This window comes from Peromyscus eremicus, chromosome 1 (genome assembly GCF_949786415.1).
Source record: "Peromyscus eremicus chromosome 1, PerEre_H2_v1, whole genome shotgun sequence".
Taxonomy (NCBI): Eukaryota; Metazoa; Chordata; class Mammalia; order Rodentia; family Cricetidae; genus Peromyscus; species Peromyscus eremicus.
Genome location: NC_081416.1, coordinates 21277144 through 21299074, shown reverse-complemented (window position 1 = coordinate 21299074; position 21931 = coordinate 21277144). Strand labels below are relative to the sequence as shown.

At 47.6% G+C, this 21931-nt stretch overlaps 2 protein-coding genes across 2 annotated transcripts in view; one reads left to right on the top strand and one right to left on the bottom strand.

Moving 5' to 3' along the window:
- Positions 1–21931, bottom strand: part of Tll2 (tolloid like 2) — a 113396-nt gene that overhangs the window by 65452 nt on the left and 26013 nt on the right. The window contains 1 exon segment of the mRNA XM_059246606.1: positions 2731–2805. Coding sequence (XP_059102589.1) covers positions 2731–2805 — 75 coding nt within the window.
- Positions 557–1220, top strand: LOC131896035 (protein kish-A). Its single transcript, XM_059246617.1, has one exon. It carries the CDS (start codon positions 598–600, stop codon positions 814–816), a length of 219 nt encoding a protein of 72 aa, XP_059102600.1. The 5' UTR covers positions 557–597; the 3' UTR covers positions 817–1220.

The following is a 21931-nucleotide window of genomic DNA, read 5'->3' as shown; positions in this document are numbered from 1 at the left end:
TGTCTATCCATACTAGGAATATTTTGCAACTATTCAAAGGAATAAATTAATCATTAATCACAAGAACTTTGGAGGAGTTTTCCATGATGTATCAGTGACAAAGCATGATGCATTAAAATTTGTATAAAATAAAATCCTATATTTTAAAAAATAATGACAAAACCTATACGTGCATACACATTGATGTGCATGCATATATATGTACATACCCTCATGTGTTCATATGCTAACCCAAATGTGTTGTGGAATATTTAACTATGTAACGATGTGTTACGTTTGTTTATGCTATAGAAAATTGCTTTAACTGAGTAAAGGTGTGTTACATTTATTTCTGCTGCCTTTGTTAATGATGTAAAGATGTGTTACATTTGTTTATGCTGCATTTGTTTAATTATGTAAAGATGTGTTGCTGTTTCACCTTGCCTGCCTAAGGTACCTGATTGGTCTAATAAAAAGCTGAATAGCCAATAGCTAGGCAGAAGAGGGATAGGCGGGGCTGACGGGCAGAGAGAATAAATAGGAGGAGAAATCTATTCAAGAGAAGAAGGACGCCCCGGCCCGGAAGGGTGATGTGGCTGGACCAGCACCGGCCTCACTATGTCTGCCATTTTCAATTTTCAGAGTCTGTTGACTGTAATCTTGCTGCTTATATGTACGTGTGCTTATATCCGATCCTTGGCACCCAGCCTCCTGGACAGAAATAAAACTGGACTATTGGGAATATTTTGGAAGTGTGCCCGAATTGGTGAGCGCAAGAGTCCTTATGTTGCCGTATGCTGTATAGTGATGGCCTTCAGCATCCTCTTCATACAGTAGCTTTGGAAACTACCAGTGTGTGATTGCCATCAGACTCTGTAAACAAGGACTTGCCTCCAGAAAATAACGGGAAGAATAGTTAACCCTTTTATCTCTGAACATGAAATGAGATAAATTTTGAGATGCTGTTCTCTATTTTTGTGCTGTTGGACCAATGAGCTATATAAATAATTAAGATGTAACAGTTTAATACACAGGAATGTGATTATAGCGATCAACCTCAGTTCTGTCATCCAGTATTACACTCTGGCAAACGTCATTCTGTTGTGTCGGGACTGCTTTTCATAAGGTTCTTGAGGGCACGAAGTAGAACACAGAGCTGGCGGATTCCACAGGCTCCTTTCACTAGGGCTGAAAATGTCTTCACAGAATGAGACCTTCTAACGACTGGCCTGTTTTTATTGTTCTATTTTGTTGTTACTGTTCTATGGATTGCATTCATATTTAAACCATTTTGATTGCTAAAAAAAAAAAAAAAAAAAAAAAGAGAAGAAGGAGGAGAGAATGAAGGAGAAAGAGAGGGCAATGCCCAGGCCAGAAGCCCGGCAGCTGCCAGGCAGACAGACACAAGAAGCAGTGAAAGAAGGAAAGAGAGAGAGAGAGAGAGAGAGAGAGAGAGAGAGAGAGAGAGAGAGAGAGAGAAAGGTAAAAGGCCCAAATGTAGATAGAAAGAAACAGATTAAAATAAGAGTTAAGCTAAGACTGAGCATGTAAGTCTCTGTGTCATGATTTAGGAGCTGGTTGGTGGCCCAAAAGAAAAAGCCTGCTACACAACGCATTCAGAAAAACATGTAGGGAAGTGAAGACAACCTCATTACCTGGGAAGAAGAGAGAGGTGACTGTGAGGGAGATAGTCAAAAGAGGGAAAAGGCAACATTAAAGAACAGTACATGCTGATATCAAGCCATGTGTCCATTTGTAGGAATGTATATGAAGTTTTAAATATTTACATATGTATGAGAAGATAATATTGAAGCAAAATCATAAACCATAACAAATAATGATTTCTATTTCGTCCCTACAGAGGCAGTCTTAAAACACAGAATTCTAGAGTTTAAAAATTATTCCTTTGCTCTGCAGTTAATCCCAGCACTGCTCTGAACAGAAAACACTTCTCCAGAATTGACATGTGTCCAGATGCTGCCAGCAACTCTTAGGACTGCTGATCCTTGGGCCTCTGAACCTTCCCATATAGAGGCACCATAGGAGTGCTTCTGGGAAGGCTTTAGACTGGGCAACAGCAGCCGCTCCCTGGGCAGCCAGGGACTCTAGACTACATGGCCTCCCACCCCTAGTCCAGATCTACTGTCCTTTCTTGCCTCATGGACCCTCTGCTTCTCTGAAACACATGCTTTCCCAAATCTCGTCATCTTTCTTCTCAGGCCCTCAACTCATAAGCCAAGTACCACATAAGAAAAGCCAAACCTAGAACACAGAGTTTTCTAGCGATTCCCCAAACAACAAATCCTGCCTTTCCATACCCCACCCCCACAGCAAAACAGCTTTTTTAACCCAATTCCCCCACAGCAAGACAGCTTTTCATACCCAACCCAGTCCCCAACCCCAGCCACAGCAAGACAGATCCGTTCCACCAAAGGAAACGTTTCTCGCGCATGCCCACTGCTGCCTGTGCGCGTGCAGGACCCAGCCACTGACACAGTAAGTTCCAGGCTTCAGAAAAGACACCAAAAGCTGGGGTCTGAGGGCATGGTGGTACCAACTGATGGGTACAGGGTCTCCTTTGGGATTGATGATAGAGGTCGCACCACATTGTCAACGTACCTGCTACCACTAGACAGTAGACTGAAATGGTTAAAGTGCTAGATTTGGGTTATTTATCAAATTTTGCCATAATTTTAAAGAAAAATAAAATAAAGGCCCCTCAGAGGCCTGGTGGGGCTTCACGTGCATTACCTTTTCTTGCCGCCTGGGTGCTGGTATTGGAGGCTGTAACATTGGGCCACCTTGCAGAAGGCTCCTCAAGCCCACCTGAAGGACGACAAGAAAAGAGAGATAAGGACATATTAAAGGAGCTAACCTGGCCACTGGGCAGCAATCAGAGCAGCAAGGATTTGGTCGACTAACTAAGGTTTACTGGGTCAATAAACGCCCCTTTTTTATATAACCACTCACAAATTAGTGAGACTACCATCTTCCTTGGTCAGTCAAAGATGCTCAGAGTGGAATTCAGAGAGTCCATGGGGGGGTCGGGGTCCAGGTCAGCTCCTTAGAGCTAAAGAAGATGGGATGAATGCACAGGGAAGCTATGGAGTCAGGTCCACACAGGTGGAGAACAGTGTAGCTGGCCACTGGACTCCTGATCAGGAGCTCATGGCTGTGGCTCTGCTGTCCTGGGCTTTCTCTTTGTGTTCGGTTTCCCCACAGGGAGAAATTTCTTTAGAAAGCTGCTGGGTTTTCTTTATAAACTGGACTCTGTTGACACCATACAGCAAGGACAGTAAGGATCAAATGTGTTTGTGGGCAGCCATATGTAGACGCCCTGTCAGTATTCGCCTCCCCGAGAAGATGTCAGTCTCCCAATACCAATCCATCCTGCTGTGCGCTGACCAGGGGGTGGGGGATGTAGCGGGGCTTCGGGGCTTCTGCGGGGTGAAGAATGAGAAGGGTCATCAATGGTGCTGGGTAGGGCACCAGGGAGCAGAGCTATGCTCAGGAGATACAATGACCTCCAAAGCCTCCAAAGAAGAATCTATTAACAAACAAGAAGGTGTTTTTTGCGTTGGTTGGTTGAAGTTTATGAAGCAACTTTTCCCTAGCCCCTTTTCCCCCATTAGAACACTCTGGATACGTGGAGTATAACCCCATTTTAAAGAAGCCAAGGCTGAGGCGCATATTAATGAGCCCAGGATGGCCTGGCTCAGGACATGGTCTCCTGGGCAAAAGGCCAAAACTTATCCTGTGCCACCACCGCATGATAAGAGTTTGGCACCACACTGTCCAGTGGGTACGCTGTGTCCAGGTCCACACCAGTGGAGGCAGCGTGTGGCCCTGGCACCAACTCCTGAGTGGCAGACTGCCTCATCCACCGCTGTGACTCAGGCAGGGCCTGCAGCTGCCCTGGCCTCCTGTAGAGAAAGGACCCCAACACCAGGCGGAGACGGGAGACTCCCTGCATCCTGCCTGGCTGGCCGGCTCGGAATGCGCTCACACAGTCCCTGCAGCTGCCGGCGGCTGCGCTGCCAGCTCCTGGCCCTCGGGTATTCCAGTTGCGATATCATTTCCTCTCGGGCTAAAGGTCAGGGGAAATCCTGACGGTATGAAGTCGTTCCACAGCGCAGGAATGTGCCATCTGCAGAGGGAGGCGGGTCGCCGCCAGGCTCCAGGTCCAGCTCAGCCTCCACCCCACAGGCTGCGCAACTGCTGCCGAGAACCTGGGCGTTAGCATCTCTGGTCTGTCAAATGGACTGCTGCGGGGACCAAATGAGGTAATGGGTTTGTTTAGGTATGTGTTCATTCAGAAAATATGCATCTGACACCTGCTATGTGCCAGATTCTGTTACTACTGCTGCAGGGGTGACCTCAGGAAATTATATTCTGGTGGAGGGGAGGGGAGAAAAAAAAAAAAAGGAACAAATAGAAGTGTTTAAGTTGCCTGTTCCTGAGTGCTATGAAGAAAAAAAGGAGGATTCCAGGGTGCCATTCCATGTAAGAAAGAAGTCTGAAGAGACAAAAATCTATAGATATCTGGCAAAAAGCATTCCAAACTGAGGAGACAGCAGGTGCAAAGGCCCTGGGGTAGGAATGTGCTCGGCAGCAGGGAGCTGGGTATGCCAGGAATGGAATGAAAGGGACAGAGAACTCTGAAACTCTACCATGTAGTGGCGAGGCCCTCAGCCATCAGCATCTGCAAGAACAGCTAGTGTGGGGCTAGGCAGACATTCTCTGGACTTCAGCTTTTATTTTGAGTGTCCGAGATAGGATTCAGAAGACCTAGAACTGCATCCACTTTTTGCACAACAAGAGTTGTCTGCAGTGGTCAAGAGAGAAGCATGGGGGCTGAAAGTGAAAAAGTGTCTGAACAGCAGTGGGAACCCAGCGTAGACATCAGTCAGTTTCATCCTATTTGGCTTCCCAAAAATGAAGGGCGAGGAGACAGGAAGACAGATCTGTAAGTTGTGTCTGGGCACAAGTCTGCTTCAAGATAAGCTGGAGGCTGTAGTGGAGGCAGTTAGGGCAGTGGTGAGGTCTGGGGCTGTGCCGGAGGGAGCCGGGCCAGGAGGGATGACACTACAGAAGGCAGGGGACGCAGTGGGCTTCTCTGATTCCTTTGGCTCTCTGATGCTGGGGCTGGAAAAGGTGAAAAGCTTTGGCTCTGGCGGAGACACAGCAGTGGATATGCCCAAGAGCACCCGTGTTAACTAAAGTGCCAACCATGGTGTTAGCCGAGAGCTAAGAATGTGCTAAAATCTTTCCTCTCGTGGGTCGTAAAGACCCAAGGATCAGGAAAATACATGCCCAGAGGCAAGACGCCTCCACTGCCCTGAGGGCACAGAAGTGTCAGTCAGAGACAGTGCTTGTCACCCTCAGACAACAGTCCCCGATGAGAGCAAGAACAAGTGAGGTGCCTGGGAGGTGGAGGCAACTCCAAGGGCCCAGAGCCTTGTCCAGGCATCTGTGAGAGGACACCCAAGGTTGGTGACAGTGTTAGAGCTGTGGCAGTTAAGAGCACAAGTCTAAGCTAGGGATGGAAGCACGTGTCTGTCATCCCAACACTTGGGAGGTAGGGCCAGAAGGTCAGGAGTTCAAGGCCAGTCTTAGCTATACAGCAAATTTAAGGCCAGCCTGGGCTACCTGAGATCCTGTCTCAAAAGACGAAAACAAAACACCCCCACCAAAACAAACAAACACAACTAGAACACAAGTCCCTCATCTGATCTTATCCTCTAGAGGTGAACATGTCTTTATCCTCAGAGGGACTCCAGGCCCAGGCTTCCAATTCTGTCTGAGATCCACTTAGAGTAGATGAGTTGACAAGCCTGGCCACTTCCCTGGTGAAAACCCTCCCACTGCCTTCGGGATGAATTCCCACGTTGTGGGTGGTTGATGAGGCCCTTGCTGACACGGCCCTCTCAGGCTCCTCTGCCTCCCCGTTTCCTCCACTCCCACAGGCTGAGCCACACTAAGCTGTAGGGACTGGGTTTCTAGTTTTCATTTTCCTCCTTTATTTTTGTTGAAGCAGGTCCTTATTGTGCAAACTGGGCTGGCCTTGAACTCAAAATCCTCCTGCCTCTGGAATTACAGACAGGCACCACCCCGCCATTTTCTTCGTAAGCATCTTCTTCAAGCACACTCACTCCTCTTGGGCCTGGATAGACCTTGCTGGCTCCTCAAGGCTCTAACTGGACACCACTCTCTCTGGGACACAGCAGCCCCTTACCCTGTCCACAGCTACCTCGCTACACATTCCCAAAATCTCTCTAGTGCTCGCCAGAACCCCCTTGTTAAAATTTTAGATTTAGTAACAAAAGAAAGGGTATTTCCCCCCAGAACCTGGCATGAAGCAGGTGCCCAGTTCCAGGGATGATGGATGAGTCAGGAAGCAAAAGACTAGGGCAGCTTACTGGTGTTTCAAAAGATGGTGGCAGCTTAACGCTGGGGGCAAAATGTGTGTTTCTCAGCTTTACTACAGAGAGGGAGGCAGCTACCAAGCAACGGCTCTCAGAGTACTCCCAACATTGACCGCAACCTCAATGACCTGGGAAACCTTTGTAAAACATCCTGAGGCCTGCTCCCCCGACTCCCGCCCTCAGAAGCTCTGTTTTAATTGACCTGTGGCATGGTCTGGACATGGAGGCTTGGAAAAGCTTCACAGGTGATCTGAAAGGTACAATCAAGGTTGATCGCTGCAGCCGGGAAAAGAGGCATATACTTAACCAGGCAGTGGTGGCGCACACCTTTAATCCCAGCACTCAGGAGGCAGAGGCAGGCGGATCTCTGTGGGTTCAAGGCCAGCCTGGTCTACAAAGCGAGTTCCAGGATAGCCAGTGGTACACAGAGAAACCCTGTCGAAAAAAAAAAAAAAAGAAAAAAGAAAAGAAAAAAGAAAAAGGAAAAGCTATGTGTCACCCGTAGAAAACGGAACTTGACAGGCGAGGCTGAGGCTGCAGCTCTAAGTGTTGTAGAAAAAGAAAGAGGAGCTGGGGAGATGAGGCCAACAGCAAAGCGCTTGTCTAGCGAGTGAGCACCAGGACCTAAGTTTCACCCCAGAACTCATGTGAGAAAGCACGGTGGTGAATTAACCCCTGCATTGAAGGGGATGAGACTGGAGAGCCTGGAGCTCACTAGCCAGCCAGTCTAACTTGGTTGTCTCAAAGCAAAGGGGATAGTGTCTGAGGAATCACACCTGAGGTTGTCCTCTAGTATACACACACACACACACACACACACACACACACACACGCACGCACGCACGCACGCACGCACGCATGCTCGCATGCTCAGAGTGCACATACATGCACAGGTATGTATACCCAAACACATACAAACAAATATATCTTACACATTTGACCGGCTGTTCAATTACCTCTTCAGTGTAACAATATGCAAAGCCTTGTAAATTTCATTAGTCACAGGGGTTTATTCAAACTGTCTCCTTTGCATAAGAAACCCGGACTTACAGCTGGTCTCTGGGAAAGAAAGCCCTCCAGGCCTTGAAAAGAGAGCTTGGCCTGTCCAAACTCTCTCTGAAATACAGTGGAGGTCAATGGCCCATGATGCATGGGGGCCAGGCTGAAATGTCCCTAACTAGCATCTGCAATTCAATCCCACACTTTCCTTTATGGAACAATTCACTGAATTCCAAGTTGTTCTTTTTTCTAATTCGCCATATAATTCACCTCCCAAGTTCAATTAAGAAGCAATCTGTTAGCAACTTCGGGAGCAAGCTGCTTTTCTTTGGGAAAGTCCAATTTTCTTCCGCTCCCAACAAAAAGTGCCTTAATTACATGCATCATAATAGACACTGGTGTACACACAACGCCCTTCTGCCATAATTAATGAAATATCAGTGATACACACCCAAGATACCCAGGCAGGGAGAGACAGGATCCTTCAAACCAAGGGGATGGTGCCTTGCTTCATAAATCAATATTGCCTATTTAAATAATAGTGACTATGAATATTCATTAATATGGAAATGCATAAACAAAACTTTAATTATTCCCTCAATCCTTCATTTGTAAAGCATAACATTGCTTGATCCCTAGTTTTCTTAAACACAATAGCTACTGTTCTTAACCGCAGATTATTTTAGGGTTCCCTTATAGATAATTATAGCAGAAAATGCCTTTGATTTACTTTAAGAAAAAGAAAAGGAAGAAACAAAAAACAAAAATCAGCACAAGACCCTAAAAACCAGTTTACCAGCAGCCTATTCATTTCAGAAAACCCCAGCTGAGCACCTGCCCTGGGCAGCATGGCGCAGGCTCCTACCCACATGGCCTGCCTTCATGGTGTCTGAGTTCTAATGGATTAGCACGAACAATGGGCTCGGTTCAGGGAGGGATTTAAGCACTTTGAAAAACTCGTAACCGAATTTTATAAAATGGTAGGTGGCATGTGAGTGGAGACTTAAGTTTTGAGAGAGAGACACCTATGAAATCCCAGTTCAGTCAGTCCTGAGAAAGACAAAGGAACATGTGGCCAGAGTTGGGGCTCAGTGCAAACCTGTCAGGCATAACACTGAGAGGGGTTTTCTGGGGACACCTCCCCACCCTGTCTAATGGTCCATTTAACACATAGCCATTCTTCAAAGAAGTGTTACTATCCCTATTTTATATAAAAGAAAACTGAGGTTTGTAATATATGAACCAGGCATTCAGTTATTGGATTTGCATTTCCATTCCAAGGATGGCCCATCAGAATCCAGAAGCCACACTTCACTCCATGTCTTCACCTCTCTCCTAGACAGGTGTGCCTAAGCCACGCTCCAGACAAGGCCCAGTGGGTGCACACCTCCACCAAGAAAACTAGCAAAACACCACTGCTCCACCGAGTTTTTTAATTGTTCATCAGGGGAAAACAGCAAAGCCCCTTTAAAAGGTCGATCCAAGAACAAACAAGGCGATCACTATGGTAATCAATGTGTGATCTTGAGCAAGCCCATGCCAAGCAGCTTTCAAATTCCAAATGCTACAGAAGGGAAAGGGAAAATGAGCTAAAAGATCATTGCCAGATTTTGTTAATGAAATGATTTAATCCTGGCGAGGGGATAATGACGGAATTCGGCTACGGTTCCGGTGGAAGAGAACCATACACTGGTAGTAGCATTTTGTAATTTTAGCAGATATGCCAAAGTTTCCTAAAACAGGCATCGGTAAGTCATCAAGGTGTCTGCACGAGGAATGCTTCGGCAGGAGGACAAGGGTCACTCATCCCAACCTTAAAAATAGACTGTAGCTCCTGTGCCCACAACAGTGGAACAATCTGTAACCTTTTAAACTATTTTATATATTTGCTGAATGGAAAAATATCATATTGCAAGATTAAAAAAAAAATAGAAAACACAAAACAACAGGTTAAGAAATAATGCCCAGTATCATTCAGATAGAATGCAACACAGTCCCACAGTCTCATAAATAGCCCAAAACACATGGGACAACCATGACTGGAAATGACCTCAGTGACCATTGTGGAAGTCTCTGCTTTGAGATTTTGAAGCAAGCTCTATGTTCTTATATGATTTGTATAACTTCCAAATACTATTCCCCTTGTTGCTTTTATAATAGAGAAATATTTTTTTAAAAAACTCCATTGCAATGAATATTTTGCCGAAGAACGTTTTCTTCACTTCCACACACATGCGTAAGTACAAGTGCGCACGCGCACACACACAAACAGAAGTTGCCAGGGAAACCTTTCGGTGGGGAAGAAACATAGCTATGTTTATGCAGATGGGAAAGTTATAGGCCACGCCCCAATCCCCCGCTTTTTTCTCTCACCACTGGAAGAAACAAGGAGTCCACACCTTGGCAGGATGGATCTCATTGGTGGGATCCAGAGAGAACCTGTCATCACCCTCTCAGGCTGCTCAAGAACCAACCATCTTTTTCTAAGTCCACAGGCAAAATATTTGTGTTTTGGCACAGGTTGAAGAAATCTAGAATTTGCTCCTGTCCCCAGGCAGAGGATCGTGGGAGACTACTTTTGAGACAAGACATCACTCCGTAGCCCAGGCTTAAATGGAACTCACTACATAGCCCAGGCTGGTCTCAAACTTGTGGTGTTCCTAATCCTCCTTCCACAGTCTCCTGAGCGCTGAAAATACAGGCTGGAGTCATCATGCCTATGCTGACTTTTTATGCTGGAGACTATTCAATCAGGCAAACGTGAGCCTGCTTTTCCAAGGGCCACTGAGCCAGATAACCATTTTGCTAGGTATTGGGCCTCTGCTCATCTTGGATGCTGTGTCTGCATGTTTCTGCTCCCTGATTGGTGGATGAGCTATCACAGGCCCTTTGCTTAGGCATACCCTGGGAATGCCTAGTACTCACTTGGCTTCACGCTTCCAGCTTTCTCCTACTCCGGGGCTCCTGTACCCTTGTCTACCCACTCCACATCAGTCATAGCCAGCATGGCCTTGCCTTTTTGGCTGTGCTCACTATTTCTTTTACTGTACAGAAACTATCCTTCCTTTTAGGGTTGCTATGTAAATCAAGAGGGAGATAATACACACGGGGCACAGAATGACACCTGGCACACAGCCAGCACTCACTGAGTCAGCTCATACAACTTGGGATAGGGGTGCTGAGGACAAACCTAGGCTTTGTGAACATTAGGCAAGTGCTCTAGGAACGAGTTACAGCCCCAGCATATGACTGTCACCAGTGTCATCGACTCTCACACTCTTCTTGAAGTCTGAAAGAGTAGAACTGGATGAGACAGCCAACCACAGACATAGGACATTTCATACTTGAAGCATCACAAGCCAAGATAAAAGTTCAAGTTCTCCTTCAAACAGTTAATGACTTCAAATTCAGACTGAGAAGCTCCTGCAGGTACCAATGATAAAAAGAAAGTCTGTCACTACAACTGGCACGGTAATCTCTTTAAACCCTTTCCGTATGGCGCTTGTCTGTAACAGCGTATAGCGAGGTATTAGATAACAAAACAAAAATGAAAGACCTTAAGAAAGATCCCAGGCTGTGAGTTTGAGGCCAGCCTGGTCTATAGAGCGAGTTCCAGGACAGGCTCCAAAGCTACAGAGAAACCCTGTCTCAGAAAAAAAAGAAAGAAAAGACCCCAGAGACCAGGTTCTTGCATAGTCATCCTGTTACCCCTGGAAGAATGGCCCTAAATGGCCAAGATTCTCTACGTCATTCCCACACTGTAGGCTAGCACTCACAGAGGTAACTGTCAATGTCTGTTGGGTACTTTGCTAAGTACTGTGCTCCTGTGTGTGTGTGTGTGTGTGTGTGTGTGTGTGTGTGTGTGTGTGCTCTTATTTGCTTCTCAGCATAGTTGTATGAGGTAGGAACTACTGCTAGCTTTCACCTAAGTGAAAAATGGAGCCTCCCAGCACCTGCACGTCACCTGCAGGCACACAGCAGGCAAGAGGCAAACCCAGGGCCAGTCCTCGTCCCACCTGCTTCCTCTGGGGGCCTTTGTACTCCAGGCCTAAAGATGCCAACCTTGATCATAGCCACATAGCCAACGCCCCAATGGAAGAGAGAGGAAAATCCCTGCTCCCTGGGCAACGAGAAGGTAACCGGTCATAGTCACAGCAAGAGCTCTTTGAGTATATCTCAGGGTGGGTTCCAAAGGCTCAGGGGAGCCTTTGGTGGGGGGAGGGGCTTTCTTTATATTGACTTCCCGAAGTCACTTCTGAGAGTGGTTTATGAAACAGAGAGTGGCTGGGGTAACAGCAGTGGGGAAATCAGTCCCAAAGACCTTGTGACTGATGGGGAAACAGGAGGAGAGCAGCAGGGACCCTGGTGCACTAGGGACGCATTAGGACAAAGCAGGCCACAGTTGAAGATGTGTGAGCGTCCAAGGGGTTCCTAAGAAAGGCTGGCTGAGCCTGAAGGGAAGGCAGGTTGAAATGGAGAGAAGAGAGAAGGGATTCTGACCATCTAGGTATTGCTATGGAGTAGAGGAGTCTTAGATCTCCCAGAGCCTGATCCCACCCATATAGCCAACTTATCTCCCTATCCTCATTCCCACCTACCAGCTATCCACCCTGAACTGTGTGCTTCCTGGGCTGTTGAGTCTCACTGCCCGGTTCCCTCCTCTCTGGGTCTGTTTGAGCTTGCTTCCTCCTGTGGTGTCCTCCCCATGGACTCCCTCAGCCTCTTTAGGGAAGCCATGCCCCTCCTTTATGCTTCATTCACACCCCTTTCATGGCTCTACACTCACTTGTTCACCACCCCCATTCAAAAAGTTTCCATAGTACCTCATGCATATAAGTGTGTGGACATGCACCTCTAAGTATGCGCATATGGAGATCAGAAAAAGACATCAAGTGTCTTCCTCCGTCCCCCTCCTGTCTTCTCACCTTGAAACAGGGTCTCTCACTGAACCAGAGCTTAACATTTTGGCTAGGCTGACTGACCAGCAAGCTCTCAGAATCTACCAGTCTCCACATAACAGGCTTTTTATGTGGTTACTGGGGATTCAAACTCAGGGCCTCATGCTTGCAAATCTAGTGCTCCTACTTACTGACGGTCTGCTCCTTCCTGGCCAATGGTACAATTCTCTGTGAGTCAGTTGGACAGTGTGCCATTCCTGTAAAAACTGTCTACTCCTTGAGGACTGAGAGAATAGCGTGGATATCTCCAACCACATGGTGGTTACAGCAATTACTCAACAAGTGTGTCCAGGACCTGGAAAGATAGCTCAGTGGTTAAGATCATTTGTTGCTCTTAGAGGACCAGGGTTCAGTTCTCAGAAACCATGTCAAGCAGTTTCCAACCACCTGTAACTCTAGTTCCAGGGGATCCAATGTCCTGAACTCTGTGGGCACCTGCACACACATGGTGCATATACAGACATACAGATACACAAATACACATACCTAAAAATAAACCATACACATACTCAAACATACACACACACACACACCACACACACACACACACACACACACACACGTTTCCTGCCCAAGTAGACTGAATCAGACTGAGCACTACTTTCATGTATCTCAACACTACATCTGGGGTAAAAGCATTATCATTTGTCTCCCCCTTTATCAGACAGGAAAGTGAGGCTCAGTGAGGCATAACTCATGGTTTATAGTCACCAGCTGCTGCTTGGGGAGCTGGGCATGCTTGACCTCAGCCCTTGTCTTATTGCTCCCTGGTGGTCTAGCAGAAGCAGGGGAGGAGGAAGGAATTCTGGGACAATGTGTAATGTGTGGTTGGGTGCTGCTTGTCCTACAGAAAGAAGATCCAGTCAATCCTTGCAATTCCTTGCAATATGTTCTTCAAAGTGAGCACTAAGCTAGTGAGCCCCAAGTCTAGCTCCTAGGGAAGCAATGCGTGGTCTTGTGCAAGGCATGGAACTGCCACCTACATGTAACACAGCATGAAGTATTTTGTATGCTCTACTGTTCGAAGTCCCAACCACTGATCAGTATAGTTCCATGTGTGTTTCTGCTCAAAGGCTTTATTTAGCGTCTACTACGTATTCATCAACATTGACTGTCCAGCTGGTAGTGTAATTCAGGCCTGGTGCCATTCATGGGTTTCTCTACAAGGTCCATTGCTACCTCCTTGAGATTAGGAGATGCAGGCACAGTACCACAATTGGACACCACACTCAATGGCCAAATCACCAGCAAGAAACACAGAAACTCCAAAAACAATACAGGGAAAACAGCGGGCCACCTGGTGGGAACTGACCCGGGGAGGCCCTCAGGGAACAGGAGCCAATCAGAAAGTAAAAGAACAAAAAAGTCCTAAAGACAGGAAGAGACAATCCTGAGCCCTCTTTTGGGAAATGGAGGAGATCGGAGCTATGTGGTGGGAATGGGAACAGGCCAGACAGACACCTTCTTTCCAGAGGCTTCCAGAGTGTGAGCAATCATTGCTCAGGCTGCCCTGCACCTGCACGATGGCCTTGTAAAGGGCAACGGTAACAGTGGTGACACACTGCTTACATGCCCAGGCCAGCTAGAGTGGTGAGTAAGGTGGCCACAATAAACAAAGTTTCCCTGAAGGTGGCCCCTGAAAGGCCAGCCCCCTGGGCAGTGCTCATCATGTAACATCTACTGTCTGCTTCTGGGAGAAGACACATCCCTAACGCATACTTGAGAACAGAAAATGTGCCTGTGTGGACAGAATGCAAACAAATATACCTCTAAACCAGCTTGGAGAGTGGCTGGGGTTGAATCTTGAACTGAGCCCTGAGCTCAGACTTGGAGGAGCGGAAAGCACAGCCAACACACGGGGACTAGGACTTCCTCACTGGCCCACCAGAGTGTCAGGAGAAGTGTAGAATTCTCTCCCATGCTCTTTGCAGAGATGTGCAATAAAAACGTACAGATTTCTCAAAGGACAAGTCCCATATGCTAGGTCACAGACAGAGTAGCGAGAGTTCAGGAAATCAAAGACTTAGAGAAAGGACATGGACCCAAGCCATCTCTCAGGCAGGAGCATCACAGGTTCGAGACCATTCTAGACTACATAGTGCAGGGGCACGAGAGGGGCTGGGAGGAAGACAAAGAGAGACAGAGACAGCCCGACAGACAGAGATAGAGAGACAGAGACATCAGAAGGCAAAGGTTACTGTAAGTGAGGTTCTGGGTACAGGCATGTTAGTGAAATGTTGTAGAGAGATTGATGCATGTCACCATGCCACAGATTCATTGTGACAAGAAACACCTAGTCCAATGCCACCCTGTATGCAGGGCCACAAACCTTTCAGGCAAAATACTGAATGTCCCTTCCACCTGCCTTTCCTGTGACCCTGGTGTCTGGAGGTGGCATGTTGTGTTACAAGAGCAGGGGCCCAAGACTGGATGTTCAACAGAAAGAAGAAAAGAGACCCCAGAATAAGGACCTTCTCTTAAGCTGCCAGGTAATAGCTGAAGTTCTAGGAGCCTATCTTAAGTAAAAAGAGAGAAGGGACCTTGACCAGCATCATGGAACTTGCATTAAAGCCCAAGACTGTGCCTCTTCCCCGCTGGCCCAATGTGCAAGCCCAAGTGACTAGAGCCAGGGACCAGGCAGGTGACCCGTGAGGGTATCAAGGAAGATTCAGAAATGGTGGGGACCGTGGCAACCCACAAAGAACCTGCCCCTGCTGAGCTCAGCCCACCCATTATGCAACCCACTGATTGTTGCCATGTGGACTCCGGACCAGCGTGGCTGGATCTTCCAGCTCTACAAGACAAGCCAGAGTTCTGGGTTTTTATGAGAAATCTGATTTTTCAATGTTGGCAGTAAATTTTAAAAATGTAAGCACTACAAAACAAACAACACACATCTGCAGACCAGATTTGGCTGGGGGGCTGACAGCTTAGGACCTCTGGGCTGGAGGGTGGAGGGGAAAGTCATGCCTGTCGGCAGTGTTAACGGCAGACAGGAAGCGAGGCCCTGGGCTATAGTCACGGAGGCCTGGGGGTGAAAGGGTGTTAGGGAGCATGGAGGCAGAACACAAGGTGTGTAGAAATAAAGTCCAGCTCTTTCCTCAGTGTTTGTAGACAAGCAAGGGTCATTAAAGGGGACCAGAGAAGCAAGATGACCAGAGCACAGTGTGACTGTCTGGCAGCTACATCGTCATTTCCCTTGTCATTTCCCTTCTGGATCTCCTTGGAAACCACAGAAATAATGACATACCAGCCTTGGAACCTGTAAGAACCACAACCTGGTCCAGGTCATCCAGTTCATCATCCTTGAGCAAGCAGGCCAAAATCGTCATCCTAAACTCACACCGGCAGACTCACCTGCCACCTAAACCAGTGTCCCAGCTCCCCCACAGTCACAGGGGCTTAGTTCCCATTCCTTTGTGGGAAGCAGTCTGGGCTTTCTTTGGCCCTTCTGTCTGGTCCATTGATGTAGTTTTCTAAGAAGGAACAAAGCGATCCCACAGTCACATGCTCTTGGCTTCTGGGAGCACTCTGGACAGTCTTTATAAGGTGCTACATCAGATGCAATTTAAACAGATTGTTCTGAAGGAGCATGAAGCATCAGATGAAGGCAAACCAAAGGTATTGTGACTCAGTCTACACCATGAGCAGCAGGCTCCAAATGGCCGGTCCTCACAGTATTCAAGGAACTTACTAAAAAAAATACAAGACCAAAGACTCACTCCTGGCTCTCAGTAGAAATCCTACCATTCATTTCATAGATAAAGAAACCAGAGTCCCCAAATGTCCCTAATATCTGCTCTGTCACAAAGAACTCCAAGGCTGTGACACGAATTTTATCGGAAGCCTGCTTCACCCATCATCGTGCCCAGCAAGAACATGCTAGCTCAGCGGTGCGTGTGCCCCAAGGGACAGTTTCTAGTGGTCACCAGGAGCAACTGACTTGAAAGAGGCAAAGAAAAGGACTCAGACTCCCATGGAAAGTGACACTGTACATGACACCCCATCAGGCTGGATGACGAGGCTTGGCCCTAAAAGCCAGGTTAACCCCAACAGAAGTTGAGCCACTGCAGGGGATCCCCATTTCTTTCTCCAGCCCGGGTTGCTGCACCAAGCATTTTCCCTTTGCTCACAGTATTCAAGGAACTTACTGAAAAAGAGTAAGACATGGACACCACAGGCTTTTCAATATCACTCTGTTCCTGCGTCTTACTTCCCAGGACCATCGTCAACCTGTGCTGAGCTCTTTCTATAATTACCTTCCTTGGCAATCTCCTCCACTCTCAGCACTTTCCAAGTCCCCCTACACATGTAGATGCCACAGCAGGGGACACTTAAGTTAAAGGATCATGACGTAGATTTGTGTGGTGGCCATATTGGAACAAGTGCAAGAGCAAATGGCATTTTGTGGTCTCTGAAAAAAGAAATCAGCCTTATTCCTTTCTTTCCACCTCACAACTCCCAGAGAGTTGTGAGGCCAGCCCTTCTCTCTCTCCCTTTCTCCCTCTTCTTCTCCTACCTATCTATCAATTGTCTATTAACTGTCTATTATCCTTTATGTATGTGTTTACATGGTGTAGTGGGTAACTGTTCTACCTGTAACCTTGAAGTACCTGCCCCTGGGGCATGGCCTCGGGGCTACCCTTAAGACCTGAGAAGCACTTACGCAGGTCTCGTCTCTCCCTTGTGGGCTTGGATGGTGGGGACTGACTCAGGCCGCAGAACAGCATGGGACAATACCTCAGCCTTCCAGGACCCTGCGATGATTCTCCTATTATGATTAGTGAGTTTTCTTTCCTAATAAATTCCTTTTACCCTTTAAGCAGACTCCCTTGGATTTCTCACTTTATCTGGCGCCCAACGTGTGTGCGCATAAAGTCTACATATGCTTATGTGTACACAAAGCATGTGTGTATGTGAATGAAGACACTTACATGTCACAGCACCCATGTAGAAGTCAGAGGACACCCTTAGCTGTAGGTCATCTCCTTCCATCTTATTTGAGACAAGTCTCTTTGTTGTTCACTGCTACATACTGGAGGATAACTTCCAGAAAGCTTCAGGGATTCTCCAGACCCAGCCCTTGCCCCGCCCCCGTTCCCCCTCACCCCCGCTGCCCCCATCTCACAGTAGAAGCACTGGGATTACAGATGCACACTACCACTCTTGGCTCCATGCGGGTTCTGGGGATCCAAACTCAGGTCCCCATGCTTGCACAGCAAGAACTTTATTCCTTGAACCATCTCTCCATCCCTCATGTATCTATCACCTATTATAAATCAACCTTATCTTATCAGAACAAACTCTTTCTTTAGAGCTACCTTGAGTGGATTCTGTATCTCTCACCTGGGGACATGTTTACTAGAATAGGCGTTACCCACTTGCTTGTCACGGATCCTCAAGCTAATCTTCTAATTTGGATGCAGTTCCCCAGATCCATGGCCCTGGAGAGCGGCGGCTCCCCGGGTGGACTGAGAATACCTGCCTAGCTGTCTCAGCACCCACTGCGGCTCCAGTTCCCACAGATGCACTGGTGATGGCCAGCAGCTCAAAGGTGAGCTTGCCTTCCCCAACACTTGACCTTCTCAGTGCTCTGGCTGGTGTCCAAGGTGCAAGCCAGCCTTGACTGGGCCCCAGCGGACGACCAGATGACAGAATCCTTATGCTACATTCTTTCTTCCTTCCCAGAGAGCAGATGTGCACTCTATCAGATGCTTCTTTATCATCTCGAGCCATCTCACCAAATAAAACACTTCATGGGTAGAGGCCTTGCCAAGTCTTGCTGGTTCTAATGCTGGAGTCCTGGTCCCACACCTGCAGAGCTCTGGCTCTGGGGCATCCTGACCTAAACGGTGTCTTTAAGAGCAGCTCACCCTGGCCTCTTTGGACCCTTACCTAGGCCCCCTGATGTTGGTTTGTGGACTTCTGCTTTAGTTTTGACTCTTGTCCCCACCATATTCTCCCAGGTTAGGACTTCCTTATGTCCTCCGCACTCCCCACAAGGACCAGGGCCTGCTCTGCCCTGCTCTTTATAGCTACAAGCATGGACTAGAAAGCCTGCTAAGGGCCTGCCCGGTGCTCTCTGCCTGGGTCTCTGTGCTCCCAGGCTGGGCACACCCCGGCCTGGAAGGTAGTCTCTGGGGGAGGTGGGGGGCTGTTACGGTGAGGGAGGCTCCTGATCCCAGCTCCTACGCCTCCCATACTTTGAGATCGTGACAACAGTCACTTGTTATTATAGCTTGCTCTCCCTCGTGGGAAAATGCGCGGCTGCAGCTGTATCTTAGTACTGAGCGCAGAAGGCTTCCAGTTAGCATTTCTTACAGGAAAGAAGGGAGAAAAGAGGGAGGGATGGGACGCTAATCATGGAAGTTGACATCAGAGAGACAGAAGGGCTGTGTGACAGAGCCCAGGGCAGGGTGTGGAGGACACATGAAGATCAAGTTCCATGCTGCGGAAGTCCAGGAGAAGTCTCCTGAGAGGGCAGGCTGACCATGGGAGGTCAGCTGGACGGCTTTAGGCTAGGGAAGGCTGGAGCAGTGGACAAGAACCCGGATGTTCTCTCTGTCTCAGAGATGTTCTGAGGACCATGGATTCCATCTGGGAATCTGTAGCAAGGGACCAATAAGATAAGCTGCTGCCTGTGTGGCTAAGGCCCTCACTTTTCAGGTACTCCCTTTAAGGTGATGTGGGTCTGCTCAGCCCTGGGCCACCACTCTGAGGCTGAGACCATTCTTTAAGCTTGTACTCACTTCTAGGGCTTTTAGACATTATACAACCAAATACACAAGTCTATCCCTAATGACCTCTGGGGAATGTACTGGGGAAGAGGGGGTGAGGGACGATGGGGAAAGGCCACTATGCAGATCCAACCAGTGTATAGAATACACAGTCCACAAGTGGCATCATTTGTACACCCAGCCTGATACTGGCACTAAGGAAGGAAGGCCAAGACCAAACTCAGTAAGTCACTACTGTTGTGAGTCTGACAAAGGATAAATGTAAGCTGAATGCAAGCAGATGCTGAATGCCAGCAAGAATTATGTGCACGATGAGGATGGCTCTCCCATGTACCCATAGAACTCATCTTTTCCTTGATCATCACTTTGGAGAATGGTGATGGAGGGAACAAATATTTGGCAGCTCAAGGGGACAGGCTAGAGATAATACTCAAAGCTCTTTCTAGAAGCGGAGAAGTATAGACTTTAAAGTTTGACTTTAACAAGAGGCATACTTACCTTGCTGGCCGACAGAGATTTCCTACATGTTAGTTAAGATCAAACTGAAGAACCTGCCCAGGCATGTTTCTACAGGACTGGCTCTGGCATTCCCACTGGGTCATGGCAGAGCAGTGCAAGGAATTCCTGGGGAGCCCAGGGTCTGGGACACAGACAAGGACCAGAAAGACTAGAACCACAGTGGTGCCACACTATGGGACAATGTTTCTGCTAACTACATTTATTTGATTCTCCCATGAGGTAAGATTAGAGTATAGGAGCCGAGCGGTGGTGGCGCACACCTTTAATCCCAGCACTCGGGAGGCAGAGCCAGGTGGATCTCTGTGAGTTCGAGGCCAGCCTGGTCTACAGAGGGAGTTCTGAGAAAGGAGCAAAGCTACACAGAGAAACCCTGTCTCGAAAAACCAAAAAAAAAAAAATTAGAGTATAGAGAATGACACATAAAGTAAGTGTCCCATCTTACAAAGAGGAAAATCCACAGCTAATCAACACAGAGCCAGGGATGCAAACCCAAGCCTGCCCAACTCTTAGGCACATCCATCCACAGCACAAATCCACCCAAGTGAACATTTTCAAGATTGTGGAAGCACCCAGAAAAGGGAGGATGTGGGTCAGAATCTAACAACTTAAAGATACATAATGTTTAAACTTCTTGAAATTCCGAGTAAATGCGTGTCTCTCTCTCTCTCTCTCTCTCTCTCTCTCTCTCTCTCTCTCTCTCTCTCTCTCTGTGTGTGTGTGTGTGTGTGTGTGTGTGTGTGTGTGTGTATAATTCTGTGTGTGCCTTTTTCCTCAAAGTACTATTCACTGATGCTCATCAGACTCCCCCTCAAAATCAAAATGACAAGTGCAACATACTTCAAGAATAAAAGACACCAAGCCTGTTGTTCAGGTCCCTCCTCACCCAGCAGGAAGGATCCCGCGGGAGGGATCCAGTGGGAGGGATGTGGGTGAGGGAAGCTCCTGAAGCCCCCTGACCCTCTTCAGCTTCCCAAGCCAGAGGTGCCAACAACACAAATCCCCAACAACCAGGTGTCTCCAAGATGGCACTTGGCAGTATCTAATATGCAAACAGACAGATCTGAATCCTGGGTGCTGCCCCAGCAAGAAGCCAGCCTAGCATTCATATGCTTAAGATATCTCCCATCAAGACACCACAGGAACCACCCATTTACCCATCTTTCACCTGGACACTTGTAATCTGGCAGCACTTCCACCCAACAAAGAGAATTGGTAAAATGGGGACGTCGTGTTTAAATAGATTGGAGAATGTCTTGCCATGAGTGTGGATACTCAGAATTCATGGTCCACCTATGTGCCTGCTTAAAATCACTCCATCCACTAATTCCCTCAAGAACCTTGAGGCTAAAAATGCGTTGGGAAGCATATACATCCTGAGTCTGTTTTCAGATCCCCGTCCTTGGGAAACAAAGCCCAGAAATCCTGAATATTTGATTCGGATATCTACATGCCTCCCAGGGACACAGCAGTCTCTGATGTCTAAAGTGAGCTCTCTCTCTGATGTCTAAGTCACTGGTCACATCTCTCCTATAGTCTGAAACACCAGAGCTCAAATTCTCCTGAAATAAACGAGACTGTAGTTTCATCAGTCCCTCCATTACAGGGGCGACAGGGAGAAGATGAGGGTACCCTCTGCCACTTAAGTTGTGGCCAGGATCAGAAGTGGCAATCTAGAAGCCAAAGAGACTATGGGCAAAGACTAGGATTCAAATATCACACCCAGAGGGAGGACACAAGCTGTTATGTCTTAGACGAGCCTCTGCTCATTTATTTACTTTGGGCCCAGAAGCCAAACTGTTGGGGCTCTGCATATGCTCTGTACAGATGGCAGGAGTTAAGGAAGAAAGAGTTACAGCAAGGCTGGCCTCTTCCATGGGGATGGACACAGCCCAGTGGCTCAGAATGGACACGGCAGGAAACATCGGTTTCCATCAGCACCAATAAGTAATTAAAACCGCTTCCCCTTTCAGAGCTCTCATTATAAAGACCAGGAACTCAGATCCATTATCCCAACAGAGATAACTGCAAGATAAATATACCTTCCTCTCATGGTACATTTTGCAAAGATGGGAATGTTCAAAGCAAGCTTCCCCAGCCCTTCAGGGAAGAAGGAAGCAAACAAAAAAATGCAGTGCATTGACCACACAGGCTTTTGCCCAGCTTGTGCTGTTAAGAGGAAAAGTGCCTCAGACTCAGAAACAGGGCTGTCAGGTCCTGCCAGGCATAGGAAGAGATGCAAGAGGGTTGGAAAGTGTGTGTGTGTGTGTGTGTGTGTGTGTGTGTGTGTGTGTGTGTGTGTGAGTGTGTCTCCTGC

Bases quoted from the DNA above. Each gene is read 5' to 3' on its own strand.
- LOC131896035 (XM_059246617.1), top strand. From the start codon at position 598: ATGTCTGCCATTTTCAATTTTCAGAGTCTGTTGACTGTAATCTTGCTG.